This window comes from Cinclus cinclus, chromosome 1 (genome assembly GCF_963662255.1).
Source record: "Cinclus cinclus chromosome 1, bCinCin1.1, whole genome shotgun sequence".
Classification (NCBI taxonomy): domain Eukaryota; kingdom Metazoa; phylum Chordata; class Aves; order Passeriformes; family Cinclidae; genus Cinclus; species Cinclus cinclus.
Genome location: NC_085046.1, coordinates 32,219,355 through 32,242,351, shown reverse-complemented (window position 1 = coordinate 32,242,351; position 22,997 = coordinate 32,219,355). Strand labels below are relative to the sequence as shown.

The 22,997-nt window shown below is 37.8% G+C and overlaps 1 protein-coding gene across 1 annotated transcript; it reads left to right on the top strand.

The window, feature by feature from the left end:
- The first annotated feature begins 2,201 nt into the window (after positions 1-2,201).
- SPMIP4 (sperm microtubule inner protein 4) lies at positions 2,202-21,280 on the top strand. The gene is given in 14 exon segments (XM_062502065.1): positions 2,202-2,310; positions 3,012-3,083; positions 5,914-5,999; positions 6,002-6,109; positions 8,233-8,297; positions 14,311-14,678; positions 14,766-14,789; positions 15,250-15,302; positions 17,223-17,298; positions 17,301-17,396; positions 17,619-17,749; positions 19,734-19,846; positions 20,861-21,210; positions 21,213-21,280. Coding segments are annotated over 14 exon segments (1,719 nt in total).
- Positions 21,281-22,997: the final 1,717 nt, after the last annotated feature.

The window sequence follows — 22,997 nt, the reverse complement described above, 5'->3', positions numbered from 1 at the left end:
ACGACTACAAGCTTGAGGTCCCCGAACCAGCCACCTGAAAGTGCTGTGCAAGGAACAAATTTTCTGGAGCTGAAGGCTACTTTTAGGATTTGAATGGTGGTTTTGGACTAGGGCAGCTGCAGGGACATGGGATATATTTGTTCAGAAACCGTTTGATGAGGGAGTGTGGATTATTGTGAATCAGTGGTCCTGGTGCTGGGTAAGACTGCAGATGGGTTTAAGTCTGTATGTACACTGTGGATTCAAAGGTGAGTGCTGTCAAGCCATGATCTGGTGTTATGGATGATGGTTGAATGCTAGGAGGCTGATGAAGTAAAATTGATGGCATAGACCTCTGCCTCAGTGGGCAGCAGCTGGCATGGAGTTGAAAAGAGAACCCATGAAATGTGGTACTTCCTTATATGTGCAACAGGCAGGGGCAAAAAATCACAGTCACAGAGTCACAGGCTCCATCTATAATTCTGGCAGGCAGAAATAAGTTTATGAGAAAGGCTGATAAAGCTAGATAGAAAGAAAAGTCCACTGGGGGTCTGGGGGTCTGAACAATGTGGACTCAGAACAGCATTGTATTATAGAATCACAGCAGGTCTGCTGGAAGCAAAGTCTGATTTCTGTTTCTTGCCCGCTTGCAGATTATGAATCAACACTCAGAACATTTTTCTCCTTGCAAGCCAGTTGTACTTGAATCTGAGTCATCAGAGTGTAAGATTCTCATATTGTTCATATAGATACCATAGCAGACCTACCCAATATTCTGTAAACTGCCAACATGACAGAATTAGTTTAGGCTTTTTCAACTGAATATGCTATATCAACATCTTTTCTTAAAAAACATATGGCCAAAACTCCCAGACATCCTGGAAGAATAACATATTTCAAATACTTTCAAATTAATTCCCTATTTTAATAAGGCAAAGCAAAATCTTTTGCATTTTACTAACATATGCCAGAGAAGAAGAGGACTTGTTTAAAATATCCTTTTTGCCAAAGCTTTGCCGAAGTCAGGATAGCAAACCTGTACCAGTCTGATGAATATAAATTGCTCCTTTCTCCTTGAGACTCTTCTCAGACTCTTCGTCCCATTGTAAGGTCCATATCCAAAAGCTAGCAGATCATTAAGTGCAGAGAAACACAGAAGTCTTAAAAGTACAACTCATAACTTAAAGAGGTAAAAAAAAAAAGGTCTCAGCCTTTTTCACATGATGAGCCATTGGCTTTTAGTCAAAGGGAGTCTTGTTACAGTGTGGGGAAAGCAGAGTGAATTCAGTGTTTCCTTTTGTGAACTCATCTAGCCATTATTACACATTATTACACACTGTGCTTGTCGTGGAGCAAACAGGTTCTTGAGGCCTTCCTCATGATTGTCCCAGAAGAAGCAGGCACAGTTACAAGGAGTGCTCTGCTGGCTCTTGGTGGATGGGAAAGAAAGCAGTAGTGCTTCTTTGTCTGCTTTGTCTACACCAACAAGAAGTTGATGGCTTTTTGGGAGGAGTCTCTCTCACTGTTAACCAAAGCCTCATCTCATAAAAAGTAAATGTCTTGGTGCTTTTGTCTTGCACAAGAGAGCAACTCAAATCAGAGGCAACTTGTTTGGATATAAATGCTTACATGAAGTTCTGGAGAGCTCCGGGGTTTATACTGACCCAATGCAGCTCCTCTCTTCACAAACAGCTGATCAAACAGCCTTGAAATACAAATTTGTTCAAGTGAGAGGAGGACTGAAGCATTTCCCCTAAGCACAGACATAGAGACAAAAACCATGGCAATTAAGGAAAAAAAAGTATTTTCTATTAAAAGTATCATGGGTTTAATATCCTTTTCAGAGTGGGACTGGAACTTTACAGTGAAACTGAATTGACCAAGAGAGACTTTCTGTGCCTAAGTTCTTTTCTGTGCAAGTCCAAACTCTCTGCTCTTACTTGAAAGCTTACTTACTTACAGCTTCTCTTCATCAGTAACACAAAGCAACAGTACCACACCTCTTTAATCTCTTTATTTTAATTTTGTTTTTTATGTTTCTTTCATTTTGCAACCTGGTACAAATAACCAGTAGCAGCAGTAAAAGCAACCATGGTTTCTTGTTGAAATCTTGCCAGAATCAGGCAGAATTCATGTTTTCTGTAGTATCCAGATACAGTAACAAATTCTCTGGTATTTGGTATTTTATCCTGCATCTTCCCCTAAAAGTTCAAATATTAAACATGATGTTACTGCATAACCTACCCAAACACTACCAAGAAAATGAGGGACCTGCAGTCCTATCAAGAACCTTCAATTTGAATGTAGTACTAACTCAATTTCAAATTCCTTGTTTGTCCAACTGTCTCAAAAGATAGGTAAGAACAGAACTTGGAGAGGAAAATTATTCCATTACAAGTATTTGATATCTATTTACTGTTACTAAAAGCATTTTCTCATGGTTATGTTCTTCTGGCAAGACAATTTTTTTTTTTAATTTTTACTTTAATGAAACAGAATATCTTCTACTTAGTGCAATAGTCTGTCAGTTCCCCAGGAAATATGTTCATTGCAGCTGACAAGAGGACTGCTAAAATAAATTAAACTGTGGCTTTAGCATTCAAAATCTCCTGAAATAATTTTCATAAAGAATAAAATGAACATGTGCATTGCATTTCTAATTTGGAAAAAAATGAGCATATCTCACAAATCAATCACCAATATTTATCACAGTATCTAACTACTATTTTAAACCTTTTTTTTTCCTACAGTACAATTTGACCTAGAATTACTGAAATAAACTTTGAAATTAAAATTTTAAATTAAAGGAAGCTTGCATTTAGCTTTTATAATCACCAGCATGTAAAAAAGACGTTTCAGGAATCAATGTGTTTTTACTGTATTTTACAGGCTCAATTATACTATTAGCTGGAGGGCAGGATATGGTAAAAATCCTGCAATTTTTAAAGGTCTGGAAAGCTGAATTTCCATGCTGCTTGGCACTCGTGAATTTTTTTTTTAATCTAAATTTGTATTTTTTCCATACATAACAGATTCCCGAGTGAGCCTCAAGTCCTCCAGTATTCTCTCATATGAGATTTTATCTCTACTGTTAGCAGAATCAGGTCTTAGTTTCCATCTTTCTGGCAGCCTTCTGGTTTACTGCTATTGATAAATTCTTTCATTATTAGTAATGTCTCCTATCCAACATCTAAATTCCAGTCAGAATACTTTGATATTATTGGGTTATCACACTTGTCAAACTATGTCTTGATGCCTCCCCCTTACATATCTGACCTGAGGCAAGTTTTTGTGCTATTCCTTGCATTGCAGGAATTTGAAGTGTTTCCATCTGCACTCTTTTAACTATTAATAGGCTTGGAAGTTTACTGAATTATACACCATTATCTAGATTTTAATGAATATCCAGGAAAGAATCATGTTATGTAAACAGGATACCCAGAAAAATTAAAAATTAGGCAATCCAATAGCTAAACAACTTTCACATGATGACTATGTTAGACCCAACTCTGAAACATAAACATTAAGTACACATAGCAAGGTTGTAACATTCTTTTCTCTGTGACCATGAAAATCTGTACTGTAACACAGGTAATAAGCTACATTTTTCTGCTACTGTAAACACACACATGAACTCACCAATCCATACGTGAATAGAAGATGACTGCATGTTTTATGATATCATACATTTTTAAAATATTACCATTTTTTTCCCCTAGTCACTAAAATACAAATAAATAAATAAATAAACAAACAGAACAGTTGTTCTCAGCTTTTAAAAATAATTCACCCATTAATTTTATTACCTTATTTTTTTGGACCATTTGTTACTGATATTTGCATAGCTAGACAGTGCCCCTGAATAACCAAAAGCATGTAAATATATTTGAATAATGCTAGGTTGTATATATATATATATATATATATATATATATATATATATATATATATATATATATATACACAAAGAAGCTATCCTATGTATTTTACCCTATCATCAGATAGTCAGATTCAGCGTCGATATCCTAAGATTATGTGTACAGTTATTTATAGGTTTATTGGGAAACAGTTAATAAAAACAAACCCAGACAATCCCACTCAAAAAAAAATTCAATTAATTCCAAATCTGTATGTTGCTCAGTGACTATATCACTTGGCATGCATTGTGAGCTACAGGAGAAGGTGTGTAGAGCAAAACAGTGGACACTGAGGATCTGAGGTGCAGAAAAAATACATTTCAGATGCTCTTTACTTTGGATTAAGGGTCCATTTGTGGCTGTGGTACCCTCCTGGTATATTTCTGGAACATAGCTTCCAGATAACTGCATCCATAAGGAACCCAGTTCATGTAGTCCAAGACCAAGGTACTGTAAAACAGAGACCATTGGGAAATTCATGTCAAAAGGGGAGTTCTGGATTAAAATGCCAGTATGAATAAGTACTATCCTTCCAAGACCTGATGGAAGCTGTTGGCAGCACATACCCTCAGATGTGTTGGCTTCATGCACTGATCAGAACAGTTACTGGAGGCCTTAACAAGTTCATCATTTAAGTTATAATTTAAGAGTGTATTCTTATGCTCTGGTTTGAGATCCACATGACATACAAAACAAATCTGATGGGAAGAACTGAAACTTTTTAATAATAAAGAAGGCACTAACAAACTGATGTTCTGATCCCAGAACATTAGTTTTTTGGTGGTGTGGGCTTTTTCTCAGAAGGAAAGAGCCAGAAAGATGGATGTTGTGTGTCAAAATTCAGAATAAATCAACTATTATGGAAGTTAGAAATCCTTAGAGTCTCTATTAAATCATTGTCCATAATGATGAGACTCTTAAGGATTGATCATGATAGACGCTTTAAAAATATGTTCACCTTAGCCCTTTTGATGATCTCTGGGCTGAGACATTCTTAATATGTCATTGAGATCTCAAATATCACTGGATCAACATCAGCTATAAATGCTTCTTTGGGAGAAAGAGACTTGTAAGTATTTTAAGTTTAACACAGTCCTGTTTGAGCTGAATAGATGATTTGACCTTTGTATACAATGCTTCTTTTTTATGTCTGAGGTAAAGTGGTTGTTCTGCAGCTTGGTAGCATATAGATAGCAGTCAACAGGAACAATTTACTAATATTTCCAGTGAGATTTGGCTTAATGAATGCAGATATCACAGGTGACTTGGCACCTGCCTGACTACTTTCAGATTGGGGGCAAAAGTTTAGATAGAACTTGTAAAAATGAATGCTTGAGTTCCTTCAGAAACTGAGAAACAGAAAAGTTTTCTGACACTCTATGGCACATGAAATTCTTATTTTGTTCATCATACACATCAAACTGCTTGATTTCAAATGACACCAATGTATGGAAACATACAGAGTATCCTCAGCCTCTAGCACATCCATGTTAGTGCTTAACACAGCTTTCCTTCAGTATGAGCTACAGCTAGTAAACAATAACATTTCTCACCCCTCTCGAGAGATGAAGAGGGGAAGTTTCCAAAGGCATAAATAACAAATCCTGAAATCAGTGGGAATTAGATGCTAAAGCTTCCATCTGTGCTATTGCATATATTTGCTGTCCATATGCTACTCATGTAGTACTGAGAGGGCAGGTATGTATGTTCTGGCAGCTGATACTCAATTACACTGCAAGATGCACATGCTGCATGTATCTGGCTCCTTCTTTCTTCCTCTCACTGATCAAAACACAATTGAGTTGACCCAACCTTCATTAAAAAATTGCCAATCACTGTTACACTAACTTCTCCTAGTGACAATTCATCCTAATAGCATTAGCCTAATAGCATTAGAATAAACTAAGTCAGAGTCATGAAAATAGAGCCAATTTGTCATTGTTTTAAAAGACTTCAGGTAACCATCACTGTTCCTTCTATCAAAATTCTGGTTTTGGTTTTTTCTTTCAGATATAAGAGTTCAGGAAATTCCTTCATTGCTGCAAGCTTCCCTGAGGAGCAGAAAGGAAGCATGGAGGAATTGCTTTATGTGTACTGCCAGAAGACAACTGAGAAAGGGGGAAAGATCTCCATGTACATTTGTTAATGGATGTATACCTTATGGTAGTGGAGAAGACCCTCAGCTAACACAGCCTAGACACACACTTCTCACAGTCAAAATGTTTAAGTGAAGTGCTTTCACCAAGAAAAGCACCAGGCAGCGAAATGGTTGGGCAGCAATTTAGAGTGAGATCTGCATGGGCACTTAAAAGCTTTTATTTTTTTCACAATGCCCTAAATATTAATGTGGAAATATATTGGTACTCACAAACCTCTACACAGTATTTTGCTGAAACACTTGAAGTTCCAAATTTCCATATCTATTTTTTGCCCATCCTTTGCTAAGTATTTTCTGTTGGTTGTTTTTCCAAACACCCTTCCTGAACTTAAAGATTTCATTTTTTGGCCTAATTTACAGCATCCACAAATACCATAGGCATAAACATGAAAAGTCAGTGCTCAGCTTTTTCAGAAAGCTGTTGTAAAAGAAGAGGTGTGTCTAGACAACATCTGAGGAGCTGTTGGGGAATGCTTTTGGAATTAAGGCTCCTTTTCCTAGATTCTAACCACAGCCAATTTGTTCTTTAAAATATACTGAGGTTGGTGCCACTTCCACTGAAACCAGTTCCATGACTCTTTTTCTTCACGACTGCATAACTTAAAAAAAAAAAAAAAGACTAACTGAAAGATACGCAAATCTCTGTTGTTCATACAGGATTCATTCAGATCACCATTACTGACATACAGGAAATCTTTGAAAGCAGAGTACTTGTGCTTGTTAAATGATGTTGATGGGACTTCCATCCCAGAACCATGGCAAGGTGCTGTGATCTCACAGTGATAGGACAGGTGCAAGAATGTGTAATGAGCTTGAAACAAGAATTTTCATTGCTCTTGTGTTTGTCTTTTATGAATATGCAATCCCCTGGATTATTTGTTGTCCAAGCACACTACTGTAGAGCCCCTAACGAAACCAAGTGAATCCCACTCTGGAGGAAAAAAGAGATCCAGAAACAAACCTTCCCTTTTCCACAAGGTGGAAATTGCCTAGGTGGCATGTACTCTATGTCTCTACATTCCTACACTCACATTGCAAGCCAGGAGAGATTTTGACCAACTCAGGCATAGTACCTCATGAGAAAGTAGATGAGTCATAGAAACCACAGGTCCCACCTCAGAAAACCAACCTAGCAGTCAGAAAGGGAGAACAGGTCAGCAAGCTACTTCATAAACCTATGTTAATATGTTAACTATGTTAAATAATTCATTTGCTGTTTGCTCTGGACAACTCTCACAGTAAAAATGTTACTGCAGGAGAGTTGTTCCAAGCATACACAGGTACCCACAATCCTGAAGGTGCTACTCTGGGGCAAAGGAGAGTAGCCTTTCCTCCATATCCCAAACAGCAACAGTTTCACTGATCTCAAAATGTACCAGATATACAGGCTACATATTAATTAAAAGCTTAGTCTAGTGCAAGTAATCACAGAGTAAAAAGCTGAAGTGGGCAAGATTCAAATTAAGTATTTTTGTGTTTGTGCCTCTGATACTACTGGCACAAATTTCAGTGGTGAAGTATAAGAAGCCTAAATAAATGTGCTTATAATACAACTCATAAATAAGACTTCAGGAAGTATCCACAGTGAGAATTAGTAAAACTGTAATGCTTTTTCTAATGCCAAGAAAATATTACTGATTATGGCTAATCTTTCCACCTACATTTCAATCATTTTCACAGTCTCATTTGCTCTCTGTTGTTGGTGGGTTTTTTTTCCACAGTGTGGAGCTATTTTCAGATTCTTGTCAGTGAAAAGCATCATGCAATTTGGCTGGATTCTGTGAGCCCTTTGGCATCAGAAGGAGCTGAAAGTGATCCCCAGAGCATAGAAATAACTTGTTTTAGGGTAAAAAGTTGGAGCCTGTACCTATTTGAGACATTTTCATAGCTCTTGTTGAGTGTTAGGTGTGTGTGGTAAGGAGCTGTAAGAGCCAGGCTTTCGTAGGGGAAAATGCTCAGCATATTCAGGAAGTTTAAAGTCAGGCATGAGTGCTCAGCACTTCTCAAAATCCAGCCTTGCATGATGTAGATTTTGAAACACAGGGTTATTTCCACACTGGCAGCATCTAAGAGTTTTGATATTAGCAGTTCCCTGAGAAACCAAGACAAAACCATACCAATTTATTTGGATTTTTATAAGGAAATAGAGCATAAGCTTTATAAATTTATCTGTTTTTTTTTCACAGAGGCCTTCCTACTGAACAATACTATGATGTCACTCAGGTGGCCAAAAAAAAAGAGATGTGTGCATGAATTACGAAGTGTAAGTTTTAATTTTCAGTTGATCATATTGTGAAGTGAGTGAATATAGCAGCAAACTGAATATTCATTCTACTCTGATGATATGAAGTGCAGCTGATTTGAAATCAAAGGGTCATGTTCTGTAAAAAGGGATTAGCTAGTAACAAAGGACCGCAAACACAGCAGGCAAGGAAATTCAGAATACACCATTGTGCCATTTCAGTTCAAGTAGCTCTTCAACACGGATCTCTGCGTTTGCTTTATAGGTTGCCTATATTTATCAACTAGTAATACTCAAAATATCAGCCTTTCTACTTGTTAGAATCCAGATAAAACAGCAGTAACTGAAGTAATCACGACTCCATATGTATTTCAGTCCATTTTTCTCAAATATATATATATGTATGTATTTTTGGAAGAGGCTTGTCAAGGGTTATTTTCCTCATCGGTGCTGTTCAAGAGGTATTTGAGTCAATTTGGGTGCTGTGGGAATTTTGCAATCCAACGTTTTGCCACTTGATGGCACCAGCAAAACATTCGCTCAAACTACTGTTTTTTTTTTGTTTTTTTTTTTTTTTGTTGTTGTTGTTTGTTTGTTTTTTTAATTTATTTTTAGATTAAGATAGTTTGACGCATAGATGTAAATCCTTCAAATGAGAAAATAAATAACCTCTTATATCAGCATTGATAAGTATATTAGAAACCTGTGAATAATTCTGTGATGATTTCACAGTTAACTTTACAGGGCTGTGAGGTGCAGTCATCATGACAGCTGGTCACCAGAACAGATCATCCAGGTACTCAGGCTGAGGAAGAGATCACAGCACCTTTCTAGGAATTTTCTTCCTTAACAGGAAGCAAACAGGGACTGCTGTGACCCTAAGCTCTTGTACCAGCTATATAAGGAAGAAGGAGACTCTAAGGAGTAGGTCAAATTCTACCCCTCACACACTGAAAAGTACCTTGGACACTGAATATATTTGATCAACAGATCATTAAAATGTTTTCTCCATTATTATGCACTCACATCTTAACCTGAAATATGCTGGGTCTCTAAAAACATTTTCATTTGTCCTAATTTAAGCATTTTCTTTCCCTATAATATTCTATTTCCTTGATCTTAAAATGACCTTTAATTAAAGGAAAGAATATACCCTTTAAAACAAAAAGTGAAACACACAGAAGTCTTCCACATTCATACTCCAAGGTCTTTCAGAGCAAATATTCTTCCTACCATCAGGAACTATTAAATGGTGACAGCCACATGGAATGTTTCCTGAAAAATACACTCTGAGTGGTGTTAAGCAGACCTACCTGGGAGCTATTAACTCTCAGTTTATTTACCTTATAGTCTGCAAGGGCTGCTTTGTGCCATTACTGTCTTTTGCGGGAAATGAATGACAAAGTATTTGCAATAACTCTTTACACTTTCACGGACCAACAATGCCCTTGCCTTAAGGATGAACATTATCGTTTTGAGTTTTGCACACAGGAATCAATCACTGACTGGGTGCATAGGTGCTTTGCTAAGTGCACTGGCAGTGGGTCACATACATATGCCCTCCCAGCCAAATGTGCTGGAGAAAAGTAGTTGCCTCCTCAATTCTATAGGTGTAATGAGTCCTTAAGTTCACATCAAACAAGACCACAAAAATTGGGAAAAACATCAAAAAACACCTTTCAGCCACTGCCAAGAGCCTTAGTTATACACACACACATCAGGCTACAGCACTGGCAGCCGTTCTTCCACTGGCAAGGTACACCAATAAGGTTTCCAGTAGCGTAGAATGAATGAAAATTGTCTTTTTTTTTTTTTCTTCTCCTTGGGGGTTTTAATATGGTTTTGCTGTTTATCCTGCTACAAAGTATTTACATTCCTCTGGCTGTCTCCCAGCTCCTTGACCCATGGTGGCTCCCAGACCTGCAGACTCCTGATCAAGCAGGTTTTAAGGTTAGGCAAGATAAGTGATTGCCTCCCCTTGCAAGAATAAAAGGCTGCACAGAAAGTCAATTTACACATTTGAAAGAGTTTATTCTCCAGTTGCAATTTCTTTTCTGTTAAAATTGGCAAAAGTGATACATCTGATTCTCTTAATAATTTACAAAATACATGGGAAAGTAACAGGAAAGAGAAGCAAAATATTCTCTTGCTTGATCTAGAAAAGAAGGTGAAGGTCATGAGGCTCCCCACACTGCATCTCTTTCAGGCCAAAACCACACTTTGGAAGAAAACACAGATCTTTAGAGGCCCCTAGCATGTGTCAGAGAGTAGGAAAGTAGTACTAAGCGGGAGACCCTCATGAAGGTCACACAGGTTCCAATGTGTCTCTTATTACTATTACTGAACAAGTGCATCTCTCCACTGAATGCTCTGACATCACGAGGGAAGCTGTAGAACTACTGCACAGAAGCCAGAGTGTCCATAAGGATACTCTCTCTCAGGCGAAAATTGCTTTATTGCCTATTTTATCAAAAAGTGTTTGAGGAGTGCCCACAGCACACTCATTGCAAGGGGAATGGGAGGGTGTTCATCTGCAGAACTCCCTGGATTTGTTCTGGGCCATTCCAAATTGGGAGCATAAATCCCTCTGCCGTGAGCCTTGACTTCTTTTCAACAGACAAACTCAACATACTCTATGGACTGAACATAAAGGGGCAGATGATATAATACTGAGCAACTGTTTCTTGTGTGATACTGGCAGACTCCAGCAAAAGTCTAATAGAACTCCAGTGAAAACAGAGCCAAATTTTAAAAAACTGCTAATATCTTCTTCCTTTCTAGGAAAAAACTTTACCTTTCTTCTTTCTCTTCTGCCTTCCATTCTGGGTGGCTTCAGGCTTGATTAACCAGTATGAGTTTTAAAAATATAACAAATATAACAACTATCTACCCTTGAAAATGCAAAACTTTGCTGGCTGTTGCAACTACAGCTCAAAAATCTTCTCTAAATGATGGCAGTCATGAAAATGCATGTTCGTCCTTATTTTATTGCTGCCTTAAGTTTAGATGTTAAAATGGAAAGTGATCTACAATAATAGTTAAGTTGTTCTGCCATGCCAAAGCTCAAAGCAGATTGACTGTCCTTATTTATATGTATGTACATCATCAATACGTCCAATTTTTGCAGTGAAAAATGTAGCAAGTCACACTGTAACACAACAAAACAGAAATTAAAAAAACTTCTTAGTATTTCTTTTCAATTCACATTCTGTTGCAATAACACAACTGCAAGAGAATGGAAATTGAAAAGAAATACCAAGAAGTATTCTACGTATCTACAGCACTGGTAGATATACACCAGTTCTAACAGTAGAAATGGAAAATCAATTAGAATTATCCATGGAATAAACTTTCAAAGATTGCTTGTCTGCAAGTATGGCATTTCTATAAAGGCTCCCCATTATTAAGACAGATGCGAAGTTTGAATCAGAGTCCCAGCTCATTATAAATGTAACAATATACAAATGATTTCCAGAATTCAAAACTTTTAAGTCCTGTTCTCTTTGTAGCATCACACATTAAAAGTAAATCTTTTGTTCAGCTCAGCTGAGGCATGAGCTACTCTGGCACAGCAATTCGTGAGATATCACACCTCATGTTGATTGCAGTGAGTCCCATAGCATCACAGTACAGATTTCACAATTAAGTGTATGACTTTTGTATCTTGTATCAGAATGTGTGAATAAAATTGATCTGGCACTTGAAGTTTATCTTTAAAACACACGTCAGTATGGAAAGAAACAAGCACACGACTGTATTTAAACCTGTGTGAAGGGACTTATTTCCTCTTTGTAACTCTGTAACACCTAGCTTTTATATGCACCAATTCAATGATGGAGTGGCCAGGTTGCACCCTGAGACACAGATGACTTGAAGAGAGGGTGCAGCTGCCATGTTACAGCCATGCCATTAACCAGGCTACTGAACAAACCCCAGGCATGGGAGGAAGACAGCTCTCACAGGAACTTCTAAGGCTGAAATGATGGAATCCCTGAAGGACCTATTAACATCCCAGCAGTTCTGTGTCCTCAAGCTGAGTGAGAGGAAGAGCCCTGAGAAGTTACCATCATCTCCTGCTTGGAAATTAATCTGGGACATCCCTCTTCTCACTGAGGAAAAGAAGGGGTTTTAGCAATATGCATATTTTGGTATACAGCTTTTGAAGAAACCAGAAACATTGTGTGAAAATGTACAAATAATAAAGCTTGAAAAAGGGCTCTCATCTGACAATATCTCCTACCCATTTACAATAAAGACTATCTGAAGCAAGGTCTGGTGCATAAGCCTTTCTTATGAAATACACAAGATTTTGGAGCTCTAGGTGAACCACTCAGATTAGCCCAGTAATACTTACTTCAGGCATTTGCTTTATTTTTTATTATACCACAAAGAACCATTAAGCAAATTAAATTATTTTTCAACCTTAGGTATTTTTATGACTTGGTAGAATTGCCAAGAGACTCTTATCTAGCCTTAGTGATTAAATTCTTGCCCTTTAAAGTTAGGGGTTTATTTTGCTTGCCTTTAAAAAAAATAAGCCTCCAAGGTAAAATATAAATAATACATTAGCATTGTATAAATAGGTAGTTTCTCTGCAAGTACAAACAGGATGTGGTTTTTTGTTTTGCATTACTGATAAAAGGAATTATTTTCAATTTATTTTTGTACTAATAGTACATATCATTGTAAATTAATATAGAGCTTATTACACAAAAGTCTAAAAAGATAGATTTTTTTTTTCTTCTTCACTCTGTTTTAAAAAGACATCCCACACATCACATGTTCCTGATGTCTTTTCAGTCTTTGGCACCTGGCAACATAAAATATTCCTCATGTAATGAGTGGTATGAGTAAGAACACTGCCTGCACTGCTTACACATTGATTTGTCCCTAATGTATATTGACTGCACTGATTCAGATAAAGTGTGGGAGATGCAAATGAGAGTGGGTCACTTCAGGTAAGTTATTACATTTCTTCCCTAATATAGGCTTTCCAAATCACCAGACATTTTGGCTAGGTACATTTCACCTGTATTTTACCTTTCCTTAATGAAATAAAAGGGCAAGTTGTTCCTCTCACACCCATAATTGTACAGTGCAGGTTCCTTGGTAATAAGTAGCAGGAACACTATGAGGCACAAAAATTTCTCTTGAATGAAGCATGCAATAATTGGGTTTCGAAGATACATGCTCTCCTAACAAATACTGATTTTGTTGACTTGCCTATGGGCTAATTGAGTTTTCTTGGCTGTTCATGGCCTCTTTACCTAATGTGAATTAAAGTGTCTGAGAGGAACTATAAATCACAACTTCTCTCTCATAAAGCAGATTTATGAGGGGGAAGCCCTCAGAAAAGTCTGGCTTGGTAAGATCTCATAATGTCATGACACACAGATCCAGGAAACTAATTAATCTGGCTCCTGTACAAGACTGTGACTTTGCTTTACTCAGAAACTGGGGGAAGGTTTCTGCTTTCAGTAAGTTGCTGCATGCACAGTGTATGCAGTGCTAAAGTTAAATTAATCCAAACAGGGTGCTAGTCTTTCTTACTGGAATAAACCGCTGCTTTAATATTCCTCAGATTTCATGATTCCCCGGATTTTATTAAGTATTAAATTAAATTACTCTATCATTAAAAAGTTATAGCTGAAAAGAACAACCACAGGATCATTGGCACTCCATGAAATCTCAGTCCTTAGTATCCCATAAAATCTCCAGTTTAGCTTTATCCTCCTTCCTCACATAAGTAAATGTCATCTTAGAGACAAATTTTGATTACACAAGCACAAACTCAGTTGCTATTAATTGGTGCTGTACAAGACTCCTAAATTCCCTTAAGCCACATAAAAGTAAATGAGAATCAGTATGATTGATCATGTAAAAAAGCTGCAAGGACAGCATCATTGGGAATTCTTTGCAGAGTGCAAACAAAAGGGGATTAAAATACTAAGATATCACCTTTTTGATTCTCACATCTCTCCCTGTTCTTGCAAAGTGTTACATTAAATCTAAAGGTCAGTGAAATGTGAAAATAAGGCAATTTTCTTTCTTTCTTTCTTTCTTTCTTTCTTGCTTGCTTGCTTGCTTGCTTTCTTGCTTGCTTTCCTTTCTTTCTTTCTTGCTTTCCTTTCTTTCTTTCTTGCTTTCTTTCTCTCTTCTTTCTGTTCTTCTTCCTGGCAACTTAAACCAACCCAAAACCTTTGTGGCTACCATTTTCCCCCATCTCACCTCTACCCTACACACATTCCTAGACACACCATGTTCCCAAACTTCAGATCACCTGAGGGTTGGGACACTGGGATCAATTCAAGCAGCCATCTACCTTTCCATCCCAGTTTCTCTAGCAAGACTTTTGACACGGTTGTTCTGAGGAAGACCAGAGGTAAGAGAGAACTCTATTGGTTTACCCTTTATTCTTGAAACTTATTTAAAAGCACAATGGCAACCATGACTCTTTTCTGTTTAATAGAATCTGACTACACCAGTGGTCGAGGTAAGCACCTTGTCTTAAAATAAAGCTATATGTGCTGATAGTTGCAGACTCATGGAGGATGTCTCAGCACTGAGAATAAAAGCAACTCATGTGGTCCCCTTGTAGCATCAGAAGCAAACAGAGCTATTAACACAGCTGCCATTCCCACAAAAACATGATGGATCATTTAGTGTGTCTGATATCTTCTGCCAGACAACCAATCCTTTACAGTCCAAAACAGGGAAAGAAAAATGAAAAAAAAAAAAAAAATCATCAGTGGGACCAAAAGGTAGCATTTTTGGCCCAAAGTCATGCCTGCCACCTTCATTGAGGTCAACAGAAATAACCGTGAAATAAGAGCTAAATGAATTAAAACAGTTTTTCACTACACAGATAGTAGAACCAGATCCAGAGAGAAAAAACAATTGTTCCTATCCCTTAGGAAGTCTGATATGAAACCCTAGACATTCACTATTTGCAGAATACTATATAAACCATCATGAGGTGTTTGTTTATAACCCCAGCAGCATGAGAGTGAGAGTGTTTTGCATAAAGTATTGGAGGAAAATGGCATGAAATTATTGTTCTTAATCGACAGGTACTTTGTTTCAGAAGACTTCAAAGATCACAATTGTAAAGTGACAAAGAGCACTTGGTAACTACTGATGACACAGGGTTAGGGGGAATATGGGACAGGAGAAAGTCAACACCTCTGTGTGCCATGGCAGAGCTTTGCATAAAAGGTTTGCCAGTAACTATTTGAAACAGAAAAAGCACACACACTGGCATGGATAAGAAGCTTTTCACGAAAATAAAAGCTGATAATATTAAGTGGGAGGCCAATTTGTGTTAATTAGCTGCCATTCCCAGTCATCAGTAAAATGCTGTACTGTTATTTATGTAATTGGGTACATGAGTGATTTTTAGTTAAGTATTTGTCCATCCAAAACCAAAATCCTTCCACAGAATATGTAATGCTAGGAGTAGCCGTTTTTAGTCAATTTTTGCTGATCACTTGTCACTTCAAGAAACACTAATCATATCTGGAGATGGACTTACAAAGCCTATTTCTGCACAACAGGAGGGTCACAGAAACCAAAATCTATTTCCAGCAAAGTTAAACAGGTTCAGAATTATCAGCTAAGGGGACAGTTACCATGGGCACTTAGGAAATACTGTAATTTCATTTGCTGTTCCCTCCGTATATTTTGACTTTCTTGGAGACTGGGACACTCCAGTTCTCATGACTGAAGGAGAAATCCCTGGTTAAATACAGATAACCCAGATTACAGTCAGGTGAATTCTACCAACAGAAGGTTGTGCTTAAAAGCTTTGTGTCTTTTCCATATCTCTACTTAACAAAACTCATAGTATCTATTATGTAATTAATGCTGGCAGCATCATTGTGAGGTAAATAAGGAAACTAGGCAGAAAGACTGGAGAGAGAAAAAGTGGTGACAGAAACAGGGTTGGAAACTAATTCCACTGCAGCTTCATTTTTACAAGACATCTAGAAACACTTAGTTATTCGTGGTGGTGACACTAGTTCAGAATGAGCCTCACAATTCATTAAGCTTTTGTGTGTGCTGTTCCTGTTTGTAAAAATCGTGCACAGAAAATGCAATAAAAATCTTCCCTCCTGGTGTGCGAATCAACTCAGAGCTCCTGCAATTGGCAATGGGAAGATGGCCTTTTGCAAAGGCAGCTTTTTTCTGGTATAAGATTGTTCTCTCAGCTGCTTCTCACTACCTCTTTGCCTGAGACAATTTGATTTCCAGATCTAGTGGTGCAGATGATCACATAGAGTACTTCCATGAAGCCTTCATCACACATCACTGGGTTAACTGAAGCTGATTAAATGGCTGATCTGGTCTAATCCTGCTGATTTTGTACCAAAAGAGTGAAGATAAATTCTGTTTGCACATCCATCAGGTCAGCTTCCAAAGCCAAAAGAGACATTAGCAACAGCTCACAAGAAAACACCTCTCCCACCAGCACAGCTGTCTTTATAGTGAGCACTCATCTACAGCTAAAAATGCAGATCCATCTGTCATTCTGATCAATGTAGACACACTGTTTACAGATGTAGCAATGGAAACAATAAGAGGCAGTTAATTTTAAAGCAGTTTATAATCTACAAAAGAGTTTATAATCTGACTACAAAAGAAACCTTACATAGTTTTCCCTGCCTACTGTATGTGACCACCAGGGACAGCTCGATTCCAAGCTATTTGACCTGAGTCCAGCATAACTACATACCTGTTGACTTCCACTTGAGTACTAATATTGCAGCAAATACATTTTTCCACCAGATTTTGCTTTTATTAGCATTTGCTAAACAGGTAACTGTGGGAGAGGAGGGTGACCACATGTTATTTCAAGACTTTAAAATAGTCTTTTCCATACAGCACACATATTTCGTTTATAACTTACCTACCTCTTCTTATCCTTCAGCTTCCCAAGTTTGTAGAAGAAAATGGTCAAATATGTTATCCAAATCCACCAAAGATAGTGGCCCCCAGCCCCATTTTAAAGAGCTCAAATATAACTTTTCTCCAAGAATAACAAATATGCTACAAAACATTGAAAGGGCCCTGAAGATCACAACATACACTCAGGTCTTCACAGGCAAGCAATTTTTATTAAATTAATTTAGTTGGGATAGCAATGTGAGACCACAAATTGTTAGCCCCTAAATTTCTCAAATACATTGATGATTTTTTTTTTGCCATTTTATAACAAAGGACACATAGACTGTAAATTCTCTGAGATTTTTCAGGAGGATTGTGGATTAGTTATGATTTTCCTAACCCATAAAAATGTGTGATAATAAAACATGTTTCTGTTTAGGAAGAGTTCAAATACATCGTCTTATCCTGGGTAATTACATAAAAGCAGTTTGCAGATTGACTGGAAAACTAGGTGGAGACACAGAACTAATAAATACTGCATTTACTAAGAATCTCATGCTTCCGCCACAGGTAATACTGGCAAGAGTATTATCAGATTCAGCTGGCAGAATTAAGCCTTCTCTTTGACAATACTTAAAACAGGGCAAAGCTCACTCTAAAGCAGAGGCAAAAGTTCAGAATACTAAATCAGTCCTGATACAGCTGGTTGACACAACTTCTGTAATGGATTAATGGCTTCTTCAGGGTTTGCAGGAGGGGAAGTTACTATGATTATCTGCTTCGTTTTTATCTTACTATTTTAAGCTGGCACCAACACACAACAGCAATTCAAAAGACCTTTGCCTTGAGCAGTATGTGTAACAGTGTCCATAAAATGAGCTGGCAGCTTTCATGTGAATGGGCCAGCACTGCAGAGACTGAAATGTACTCGCTACATGTTCAGCTTCTATTAATCAGGACAGGCTGACTGAACTCACCAATTTACTGTTCTTATTGCACTAAGTGTTTGAAAAGTGACTTATTACCATTGCAGACTACTGTTTCCTTACTAACCATACCAGTTTAAGTTTGGCAGAGCTTCTGTGATTTATACTCCTCCATTTGCATGAGTGATTTGCCTTTCTTCCTCCAGGGTGCATCAATAACATTGGCAGATTCTATTTCTATGCCAAGATTTACTCTTAATGATGTATAAAACTATATTGAAAATCTCTGTGTTTGTTTGTTGTCTTCAAGACTTTTTATATTCTCTGTGACCTGTATAAAAGTGAAAATATATTATCTGCATTAAATGCTACTCATGCAAGCAGAGCATAATATGGTATATAAGCAGAGCAAATCAAGTTAAGAGTTGTGTTTTGCTAATGCATCATTACTTGTGATGGTTTTATATACACAGCTCTGATTGATTGCAACTCTAAGCAATTGTAACTGACTAAGCAATTCTGCAGGTAAAACAGAAGGAACACGTTCCTGCTCTGCTGGCTTTATAGCACTTCCAGATCCAAACTGCATGGACTTACATAAAGCAGGGAAACTGAGTAAGGTGCTTTAATTTTCTTAGTTATAGTCCAAAATGGCCCTGGATAAGAAGTCCCCAAATTGTCCTGCTTTTCTTCTATTGGATTAAAACAAATCCAAGAAAGGAAATCCCTTCTGATTTACATTTCACTTTTTCTGATGCATTTATAAATTTCTGATAATTGAATCCCTGTATCTGAAACGGAAAAGTCATGTAATTTTTTTTTTCAGTGTGATGAAGAAAAAAAAAAACTTTTGCTTTATGATAATGGACACTTAAAAGAACACTTTCAACAACTCTTTGTCCCTGGAAATGTAAATCCGGACCATCACCTTATATAATTCAAAACTGAGCAGTTTTATTGCCCTCTGGTTTTCAAAGTGTGATTGGCAGAGGCCTACCCTGGGGCATGCTGATTGACCTGAACAACACTCATCCATTTAAAGCATACATTATGTTGAATATCAGTGAGATTGTTCAGCACAGTAATTGCTGAGTTCATTCTTTGGCTATGGGACTCAAATGTACTTTGCATCTGAACAGTTCCTTTGGCTCTGCACCAGGCACCTGAAGCCTCAACAATGCAAATGATTCATAAAGGTTAACAGTATGTGAGCAGTGGATCACACTGTAATTGAGAAAGCTAAAAAGTAATATTCAAGTGAACACCCTAAAAGCCACCTGCAACTGTTCCTACAAGAAGTTTAAAACTCACTAATTCAGGTCACCATTTATACTATCACTCATATGAGAAGACAGATAATTATAGAAGGAAGAAGAAAGCACAAGACATCTACACTCATTCATATCTTATGCATCAGAGTGGAACAGAATACTTTATTTTCCAAAGCATAAAGAGTGACTCTGAGCTCCATATATGACAGGGGCAGTAGTGAAGGTCTGGCTGCTTCTCTTTGAGTGAGTGACTTCTAACTGTGCCTTTTCACTAGCCACAGTCAATGGTCTGCTAAAATAAGCAGTCCCTGCTAAGAGTCACAGATGGCAGTATAAGTCCTGCTACTTTCTTCATAGAGAAACATTTCTGCGGGTCTGTCACAAGCGAGACCTCCCAAAGAGTGCACTGCACGCTTACTTCAAGGTGAACATCCCCATGAATCAATTCTGCAAGAATAGTACTCATTCAGGTGCCTTCACCTGTACTCATCAGCATTCCCACTGTTGTCACCAGTGTAATAAATGTGATTTGTGCTAACTAAATTGTAACTATACTGGTAAAATTGTACTTGTATTAATAGGAAACAATTGTTACAAAGCAAAGAAAGGCAATAGTGAGGAAAAAGCAGATGGACTCCCTCAGATGTTAGGTAGGAGTAGTAGAGGGATGTAGGTTTGATAAGCCACATCTAGAAACAAAATTTTGACCTCGGACTGGGCCAAATTGGGATGACTCCAAGCATGGAACTTGAAATTACGTAACACCAAGCTTAGTGTGCCTGCACTACCTGCAAGGTTACATAGCAGACACTGATGAAGACAAAGAGCCTTCATCAGAAATAAGACTCCCAAAAGGATGAGAGACCCTTAACTATTAGTAGAGTATGTGCAGCACAATATAGTGACATAGATTTTAGGAATAGAAACTAGGAGGAATTTTCCAGGAAGTTCTGTATTAATATGTATTAGCCTATAGTATGTAAGTGGGATTTTTGGCCTGATTGTTTGATAAATGAGGAAGGGCAGGGCCCTCCCCATATCCCTCGTCAGTTTTGCTTATGCTTTATATAAACCTTAATTATACTGAATTATTCACTGCCAAATTTTGTATATTTTTAATATGTATATTTAATATATTTGATTGTATTCATTTATATACAATTGTTACAATTTTAAAAATTGCTGCTAAATTTATTCTTGTTGTTTAGTAAATTGGACAGATAGAATAACATTTATAACACCAGCTACTAAGGAGCAATGTTGAGTGAAATAAAAAGAGCAGCCAGCCTGGGCCAGCAGTGCGAAGTGACAGAGAGCACAGGCCAGAAATGGGATGTGAGCCAAGAGCAGGATACTCTATCTCAGACATGCTACCAGAAAGTTCCTTATCTTGATTCAAGCCCAACAATAAGCAACCTTTTGAAAATCACTGACATGTTGCAAAAAGAAGCACTGTAGAGGAGGCAGCTTTGAGCAAGGCCCTAATTTGAATCCCTTCCAAAATCTGCATGTTCACTTTCCTATGAAGCCTTCAAGCCCAGATATTTGGATTAACATACAGTATGGGAAAACCCAGTTAGCCTAAGTAAGCCTAGCTTGCCACTGGATGCAAAGCAGGACGAAAGTGGAATTTTGTTGCACAAACTTTGGCATCAAGAAACATGTCTGCCTGCATGGAAACCAGAGGATGGGCCAAAGGAGATAACACTGCCTGAATGGATCCCTAGCTGTGAAGTTCCTCAGCACCAGACAGCACTGGTGGAGCTGCAACATTCCTTCTCTAAGACAGCAGCACAAAAACACTTACATGATTCTCTAAAAGGAGAGAGAAAAAATCCTCAGATACCACTACTGAGAGAAAGCAACACAGGAATTATGGTTTCAATGCTTTCTTATTTCTTTAACTGACACTTTTTTTTTTTAATGGAGTAACAAATAAAGCGAACTTTAATACAAATTGTCTGGCCTTTCCCAGAGAACCATAATAAATCCAAACAATAAAGAGAAGAGCAATTAGAGTAGCCCAGGACATCTGCAGACTGTTTGAGAGCACTAGAAGAGCTTGAGCTAGAGGCTGTGAAAACGACCATTCTAGAGAAACACATTAGTGGGATAAACACTGGTTTGGAAAGAGTGAATTCATTAAAGGCCAAATGGATTAATAAATGAGCATTACAGTCTGACTGGGAATAAACTTAGGGTGGGTATGACAAGATGATTTTTAATGTTCACAGCAGAGAGCTTCAGGAATAGATGAGGAGAGGATCAGAAAAAAGGCTGCTTCCATTTATGAAAGGAGCCATGGCGCAGTTGCCAACAGCTGGGGATCAGAGTTACTGTCCCAATAAGGCTCTTTGCAGGCCCTTCCTAACACCAAACTTCCAGTTAAAAGGATCCTCTGCTATTCTGCAGGGGGTCAAATGCCAATAAAGACAGCGCTGCCACACACACTGAGACAAACATGGTTCTTATGAGCTATGGAGTCTCTGTGCACAGAGCATTCCCAGTCTCCATGCTCTAAGGCTGACTGTGGCCTCTCCAAACACACATTCTTATGTCAGACTATTGTGGCTTGTGTTTCAGACTCTTCTCTCTCCTTTTTCACTCATTTTCTAAGACAGGAACGTTTCAGAGAACTGGAAATACAGACACTGTATTTAAACTAAAGGAAAGTCTGGGGAAGGAAGGAATGGGATTTAGTAGTCCCTCCAAGGATTTGAAGAACCTTTAGGATGAAGCAGGAAAGCTACCAAAAACATGTAATGTGTTATTAGGGGTCAGGCCTAGATGGCTGAAAGTGATCAATACAGTAGCCAAGGATTAATAATGAGCATTAACTTAGGGGTTATAAAAAAACCCTAAGACCAAGAGATAAGGAAAGACTAGCTCTGCTGCCATGTTGTGGTGGTCACAGAGCTGTTTCAGATTCCTGAGAAATGTGAACAAAAATCAACTAAACAAATACAGTACATTTAAATATCTTGAATAATTTTTGTAAAGATTTTTGAAAATAAGGAAGCAGCAAAGGAAACTTTTGTAGAAAGCTATCTCAGAATGCAAAGAATACACTTAAATTGCTATTTGCTGTGTGCTGACAGATTTATGATGCTGATACACAGATTTCAGGAACATAATATCTGAACAACTTTTACAGAAACAGCTCATATGGGTTCAATGCATATCTTAAGAAGCTGAAGCCAAGTGGGAATTAGAGAAGCAGAGATAGCACACAGACATTCATTAGGGCTTTTTAACTCCTAATTAAATGAGAGATTATTCAGTTATTTCCTAGAGAGAACCTGAAGAGGGAGCAAAATACCATTGTGTTTTTCATTGAGAATTTTTTCACTGCATTCTTCTAAGCTGTCCTATCAAGGAATCAGATATATTTTTCTCTCCTTTCAAGCAAATCACCAGAGTTCAGGAGACTGGCAGGATCTTACCCTGACTACATGGCTCAAACAGAACCTTGCTTCCAGCTATTCCTTATCCACTGAATTTTCCCTTACAGAAAGAGATACTAGCGAAGAATCATGGCACAAATCCCAGGACACAGTGCCCCAGCAGTGCACTGTCTTCTGTGCAATTATTCAGAGTACAAAGGGCTCCAAGACTACCAAA